Here is a 7,917-nt window from a genome sequence, read left to right on the forward strand (position 1 = left end):
CGCTAATGTTATGACTTATAACGTGTGCTCCAATCTTAGCATTATAGGATCAAGAATGTACTTCTACGAAACATTATAAAAAGGTCAACGGTACATGACATATATTTGCATGTGGTTTTAGTGGCTCGGCAGTCTTTACTTTCTTACCCTCCAAAACCACGTCTGGAAATATTTCGTACATGTTCAGGTAGGTCAGCAAATTACTCCCAAACTGTGATTGCCTCGTACGCCATTACATACGTACGTATTGCCGTTGCCACGATCGCTACTATTCGTTTTATTTGTTGCTGCCATCGGTTCACATGTTGTCGTCCGTTCACATGTTGTATGTCTGTTACGAATAGCTCCAGCCACGCATTCGCTCGCCAATACCACTACAGCCTGCATGTCATCCAAGCTCACCGATTTCTAGAGATGCGTTGATCGAACACGCGCATCTCCCGGTCTTAGCAACTGACACCCCTGCCCCCAGCGCGGCCATCGACAGCGCCGAGGCTCAGGCGTCTGCAGCGGCGCCGGCCGAGCGGGATGACCAGGACGACCCGGAGCACCCTCGCCAGCTGATCCCGGCGCTGCTGCGCCAGTTTTACGGCCTGGGCTGGGTGACGGGCACCGGCGGCGGCATCACCATCCGCCGGGGCGATCACATCTACATCGCCCCCTCGGGCGTGCATAAGGAGCGCGTGCAACCGGCCGACCTGTTCGTGCAGACTGAGGACGGCCACGACGTGTACGTGCCGGGCCGCGGGCTGCGGCGCAGCGCATGTACGCAAACCTTCCTGCTGGCGTATCGGTTGCGCGGCGCCGGCGCCGTCATCCACACGCACTCGCGAACAGGCGCTGCTGGCCACGCTGCTGCACCCGGGCGGCGAGTTCCGCGCCACGCACCTCGAGATGATTAAGGGCGTGTACAGTTACACGCTCGGCCGCTGCCTGCGCTACGACGAGCGACTCGTGGTGCCGATCATCGAGAACACGCCTCTCGAGGAGGAGCTGGTGGATTCGATGGAAGCTGCCATGCTGCGCTATCCGGCGACGCCGGCCGTGCTCGTGCGCCGCCACGGCCTGTACGTGTGGGGCGACACGTGGCAGCGCGCCAAGGCCGTGACCGAGTGCCTCGATTACGTGTTCCAGGTGGCGGTGGAGATGCGGCGGCTGGGGCTCGACCCGGACCGGGCGCCGTCTCCCGCCAGCGGCAATGGCCCCGGCAAGAGTGGTGGCAGTCCCGTGTAGGACGGCGGCGACGACTGAGAGAGGCCGACACTGCGGGCTGGCACGCGCCAGTACTGTATGCGGGGTACGGGGTTACGGGGTATATGCTAGAACACTGCAGGGTTGACAGCAACTGGCTGAAGCTGAGCCTCTACCAGCCGGTTTTTACAAAACTGGCAGAACCGGATAAAACTCGTCAGGCTGACGGACGACAACTGGCAGAACTGGGTAAAACTCGTCAGGCTGACGGACGACAACCGGGAGAACTGGGTAAAACTCATCAGGCTGACGGACGACAACTGGCAGAACTGGGTAAAACTCGTCAGGCTGACGGACGACAACCGGGAGAACTGGATAAAACTCGTCATGCTGACGGACGACAACTGGCAGAAACGGGTAAAACTCATCAGGTCGTAAGCGCATTTGTGGTGAATAAAGGCTTTTGAAAAGTGCTTAAGTTATTTAGAAGTATTAACACAGCAGTTAGTAAGAGCAATCCACAGGTTGTTCATAAGTGGGTGGCGGAAATGCATGGGTAGGATGCATTCGTTGACGATGAGGTAATAGTGAATATTCAGAACAGCGTGATATCATGCACGTTGTCTTTTATGCAATGCAGGCGTACATGGCAGGTTTCAGATGATAAAAATGCATATGGTGAATGCGGCAACATTGTGCATTGCCAATCATGCTTAGAAACGACTGGAAAAGGGAGCAACCTGTTATCTAAGCAAAACACCGTTTTGCCTACACACCTACACCGCAGTTTAACTAAACGCTCATCGGTTCTGTCATTATATCGTTACAGTGCGAGCATATATGCTCCCGCTGTATATGTTTCTTAATATACGAAACATACATGCAGGACAAACTTTTTGTTCAGCCAAACATACTATGCGTAGCTTTTGCTGCGAGCCATAATTAAACTAAATTAGAATGTTTAATAGTGCTTCCGACTTCCGCCACCGTTTTGCATTTGAATATACGCCTCACAAAATTATCGTTGCTGTCATGAGCTTGTAGTTTTTAGCTAACAATCAACAGCCCTCATTATTTTAGGAAGTACGGTCTAAACGACTCCATGAAACTAACATTGGTCATCTATATAAAACTCCACGTTCCAAGTTGTTACAATAATCATTGTTACGATTTGTAACTATGACTACACTTACGGTCGGTGTCCGGCAAAGATTTGATTGAGAAAAATCGACTAAGATAAGTCGGATTGGAAAAAACCGAAAGGTTTTCGTACCTCGACGATAGTAACGAAAGTAGAGGTGGACAAAATTCGAAAGACCAAAAATCCACACGGGCAACATTCGACAGGAATGAAAGCCAAGCCATACAAGATCAGGAAGGCAACCAAGACAAAAAATTGTCTGCGCATGAAGAGACATTTCCACGAGGACGGTTACATAGTTGAGCAATTAAATACCTTTGTGCACTACAAATAATGCATGAGACAATTTTCTTAATCTGCTTGTTGATGCTCCCATGGATTGTAAACGTAACCTTTTGTGTGCGACCGAATATAGCCGAGTGAACAGATCCATTGCATGGTAGCGAAAAAAGGTTATTATTCAAGAGCTAATCGCCACTTTCTTCCCCGCGAACAAACGCGCCTGCTGCGTAAGATTGCTTTGCGCGAGCCAGTCCTGGTGCCGGAACCAGGAAGGGTCGTGGACAAGAGTCTAACCAGAGATTTTGAAGATTTCGCGGATTGGGCAAGCCCATGGGTACCCATATGAAATTAATGACTGGCTGGGTCGGGTACAGATTTTGGGACATACTGGGTATGGGTACATGTATGGATAAGCCGTTCAGAAAACGTTGGGTAGACCTTTAATGCAGATTAGACAATATCTGGTGCTTTTGCTTCTTCCAGTCATAATAAGCTCCATTCACAAACGTTTTGCAATTAGTAGAGCAAAGAGGTAAGCTTGGTAAATATTATCTTGAAAATATTCGCATCATGCAGAGCTAAGGCGCTGGACCACGTAAACAGGGGGGTAACGTATGGGTACATCAGGAATGGCCTTATCAAGTTTGTCTCCTCAGTAAAGGCAGATGTTGCTTATCTCATCACAGATAGGTTTAAAAGCGAATTCGTTTAACCCGAGACACCGGCCTGCTTCGTAATTGTAGCGAAGCAGCTGTCTGGCCGTCGCGCCGGACGTGGCTCAGACCAAACGTTGGGTGCCGTCACCGCAGCGTATTTTCTTTTTTGAAATGCTCCGCGCGCCGATGTGCGTCTCATGCGCTTTGAAATCAGCCTGAGCGTAATAGGTGCATGTATTTAGAACCCATGAAACAGCGCACAGACCTCTCCGCCGCCCGAACCGGCTCCATGTGGTAGCATACGAGTTTATTGTGTGAGAGGGGTGAAGTGAAATCGCAATGAAACATTTTTGAAAATATTTTTAAAAGGTGCCACCTGGCGGTGCAGTTGAGTGGACAGTGTAAGGTAGAGGGGCGGCATTTTCAGGGAGATGCCACGAACATGTTTATTTTTTCGAAGACAGCATTATCGTGGTGGCGCTTCAGCCTCAGCGTCAGGGTCGGAGCGCAGGGATGGAGTTCCACCACTTCTTAATACAACATACTGGAGTGGGTGACGGGCGGGTGTTGACACTGCTTTGTGAATAAAATTTATGAATAGCGAATGTATGGGGTAAGGGACATTTTATCCGTAAAGGTCTCTATAAAGATTCACCAAGAACCAGAATCCTGCACTGAGTGGTGTTGAGAGAATCAGCAAGAATCACTATCCAGTTTGACACGTGACCAGGGGATCCGGTGAGAAGCAAGCTCGGGCTTAGAATGTGCGCAGGAATCCAGCAAGAAAAAAACATGAACCAGCCCTAAGTTACGCCGAGAGACACAGCAAAAATTAAGATTCAGCTTGGAATATGGCCAGAAGCCAACCAAGTAGCCAGATGCAGACTGGAATTATGCCGAGGATCCAGCAAGTTTTCGGATCCAGTATAAAGTTAGGAGATCCAGCAAGAAGTAGAATCATGCTTTAAATGCTTCTCAGGAACAGTGGAGGTATCGGTACAGTGCATTTAAATTATGGACGTTGCGCTTGTAAGTATTGCGGGATAATTTGCAACCTATATTTTCACGGATGGAATAGTTGTTGGGACTGTTATCCTCCTCTGGTGTGTTGGTATGCACAAGATGTTTCGGCCAGTTAGCTATCTGCCCATATGTTGATGAGTCCTGAGAAAACTAGATGATGTTAGGCCTGCAGCCACGTACGCGTCACAACCCGAAGTTTCTCCTTGAAATTGCTGGCTACTGAACCGGGGTCTTTTGATTCCGAGTCCAGTGCTCTACCAACTAAGCTTCCCAGCTGGATCGTCAACTTGTCCTTCCGGGTTAGCTCCGCTTTGTAGAGCACTGGTTTCTCTATCAAAAGACCATAATTGCGATCTCAGCAATGCCAAGGAGAGAATTCGGGCTGTGACGTGAACATACATGGCTGAGAGCCTCGCACCATCCGGTCCGACCCATTCACACCCGACGGCCCGAGAGACAATGGGCCGACATGTTGTGTGCGTAATAACGCACCAGACAAGGACGATAGTCTGAACAATTACTGCGCTCGTGATACTAATACCTCGCCCCAAGCATTCCATTTTTTTTTTTTAGTGATATCAGGTAATTTGTCTTCAGCGGTGGATGGTGGGTGCTGCCAAATGGTAACCAGAGTTGGTGTAGACCACTGAACCAATGAGAGGCACGAACTAGATCTGGAGCTTTCTAAGTGATCCATTTGGCACCGCAATATGAGGAACCAATGAGAACCAGTGACTGGGCTTTGTGAATGCACCACTGGGAACCAGGGCCGGGTGTTTGTGAAATAAGTGGTGGGAACCAGAGTCTGGCGTTTGTGGAAAGTCAATGGGAGCCAGGAACCGGGTTCTGCAGAGCCCCGTTCAAACACCATGGTGATTGTGAAAATGGGAGCCAGGAATTAGTTTCAGATAGTTGTCAGCGAGCCAGAAAGAACCAGGAAGCCATAATTGCATTTCGAAAAACCCAGTGAGGATCAGGAACTAGGGTGCAGTGTTTGCGAAACGAGAAATAGAGCCGGGAATCAGGGGTGCACTTATGAAAGAACCAGACACAACTAGGATCCAAGATGTTGTTCTCCAGAAGGGGGAGTATGAAAGAGGAGCCAGCACTGGAAGCCACGCATGTGCCTGTCCAGGATCTCGGCTAACGAAACAATGGGATTCGCGACGGGGCATCGCCGCTGTGCCTCAACTCCTGCTGTGCGCGCCTGAGTCTCTCGCGACCGTCCCAGTCAGTAACTAGAGTGTTTTCAGCAGCGTGGATAGATGCTAGCAGGGTTCTCATAGCAGATCGGTTACCTGATAGACAGAAGGCGTTTTGCGTATGGTTCTGTTGGGAAGGTGCGACGGTTTGATGCCTCCAGGAGTGTTTCCATGGGTGAGCGCGCGGGCCCGGATTGGAGGACCCAGAAATGCGAAGTAACGAAACCCCATGGTCACGTGAGTGCATTTGGATGCAGTCGGCGTTATCCCTTTCCATGTCAGGCTTCAAATCCTGAATGGTCTGCTGCCTTGCATCCGCTTTACTACCTGCGTTCTTTGAATTGCTTTCTGACCTGGCTTTCATTGGCTTTCTGTGGACTTATATTCTTTGACTTTTCACGAGTTTAGTTATATCCTCGTTGTTTTATCTTGGTGCTGTTCAAAGTTATACATTCAGTTTTTACGCATGTATGTTTTATTTCTTTTTTTCCTTTCTCCGTTCGACTTCCGGCTGGACTTTTTGTGTTGTCTACCATTATATCTTTCAACTATGTGCGTTCGACTCTTTATTCGGAGTTTTTCCTTCGACTTCTTCCATTAAACTTTGTGTCTTGAAACCTTTACACCCCTTATTATGTCCTACAGGTTGAAGGCGTGACCAACGGCAGTCTAACACCATTGCCTTCCTTGAAATCTGCGTGCACTGTGTCCGAAAGACAAGCAGCCATCGATGCTGCTAATTTATGTTTTCAAAACTTTCCATACAATGTATTACGTGCTTGTCCAGCATGCTATTGGGCCTACAGGAGCTTTTTCACACTCGCTCCGCGGGGGTGGGTGGGTGGGGGACCAGATAGGTACGTTTGAACAATGGAGGTCAAACCAGGCCAAAGTGATCTCAATCTGGCTCTTTATAGGCCCCTCCTGTTCTCTCAAGAACTAGTCATTCTATGACAACGAAAGATGACGGTTATAGCGTTTAGAAAGCATATCTATATGATATGAAACCAGATGACGTTTATAGCATTTGTATCAGATATAAGTACCGGTGGACATCGACGCATGTAAGCAGTAATCTCACGGCAGGTCAAAGGGGTCAACGCGATCGTTGCATTGGCCCCTTGGACTATATCAAGGACTATACGAGTTGAATTACAAAGGTGACAGTTGGCCTTGCCTGACATTGTATGTCCTAACCATGACAAATTCCAGAACAATATAAATTCGCTTCAGAGTGATATGAATACAAAGGGAGTTAACGAAACCTCTGTGCAATTTGTGTGCTCTATGCTCTGTGCTCTGTGTCAAATGTGCTCTGAGTGCAATTTCTGCGATAGTTGAGCGTTAGGTATCCTTTACTTTTAAGCAAAATGTCACCAACCGGACATCGAGGATTACGTTTTATACCAAGAACAGCCCGGGTCAGCCAACGTAATGCCTCAGAACGGGTGTTTATAAACGATGGGAACTCATGCATTATTTACCTCTGCACAGTGCTCAAAACGGCTCCGAAGTTATTCAGGAAATCTCTTAACAGCCTGAATGAAACAAAGATCCGGGAAGCTCATGGTCCCGCCATCCGCCATCCCAGGGTCGGCTGCCGGCCCCCGATTTATCTTTGCACAGCACAAGCAACAGAAACGACACGCCTCGCACTATGCCTCCCACGTTACCAATGCAGTGCCTTGTCCAATAAGTGTCAAACCCCGATAGAAGTAGCTTGGAATGTGGAAATGAATCAACCACAGCATAAACTGTATGGATGTGTTATTTTGTGACACGCTACGTCCCGGTCCGTTAGTTTGTTCGGTGTCCTTCGGGCGATGCAGACAAAATTCAGCAAGACTCGCGCGGAGTTACCATGCAAGTCGTAGCAGCTTTATCTAGCCTGGAACGTGTACACTGGCGTACAGTTATTACCTCAGGTCAATGTATATGTGTCTCCAGTTTCACCCGTGACATTTGCATGCGCGATATTTAGTGGTGCAGGGGCTGTGCAGTATTGCGTGATGCAGGGTGCCCTAAATGCTTAAGTTGAATGACGCAGGGCGCTTTCAGTGCGCGTCAAAGGCAGTCAAAACAGTCAAACGCGATGACAATAGGCTAATCTGGTTACTTTAAATATCTGGTAAGGGTGCTACTCCCCAGTCCCGAAACCCAGATGGACCGGCGGTGGCGCGCCTCGGGCAGCTAGCTCACGACGGTGATTACCGGGGCAGCTCAACCACGGCGATGAACGCCGGGCAGTCCAACTCACAGTAGCGGACATCGGGACATTCAGGTGACGGCGATGGACACCGGGACATCACGTCCACGGTGACGGACACCGGGATACCCAGGCCACGGTGAGGGACACCGGGACATCCAGGCCATGATGGCGGACCCTGGGACATCCAGGCCACGATGACGAACACCGGAACAT

At 49.3% G+C, this 7,917-nt stretch overlaps 1 protein-coding gene across 1 annotated transcript in view; it reads left to right on the forward strand.

Annotated features, from left to right (window-relative positions):
- The window catches only part of LOC119107888 (putative methylthioribulose-1-phosphate dehydratase), a 5,910-nt gene extending 3,150 nt beyond the window's left edge, over positions 1-2,760 (forward strand). Inside the window, 2 exon segments of the mRNA XM_037231461.1 lie at positions 473-830; positions 832-2,760. Coding sequence (XP_037087356.1) covers positions 473-830; positions 832-1,233 — 760 coding nt within the window. The 3' untranslated portion in view covers positions 1,234-2,760.
- Positions 2,761-7,917: the final 5,157 nt, after the last annotated feature.

This window comes from Pollicipes pollicipes, unplaced genomic scaffold (assembly GCF_011947565.3).
Source record: "Pollicipes pollicipes isolate AB1234 unplaced genomic scaffold, Ppol_2.1 Scaffold_6686;HRSCAF=7923_pilon_pilon_pilon, whole genome shotgun sequence".
Taxonomy (NCBI): Eukaryota; Metazoa; Arthropoda; class Thecostraca; order Pollicipedomorpha; family Pollicipedidae; genus Pollicipes; species Pollicipes pollicipes.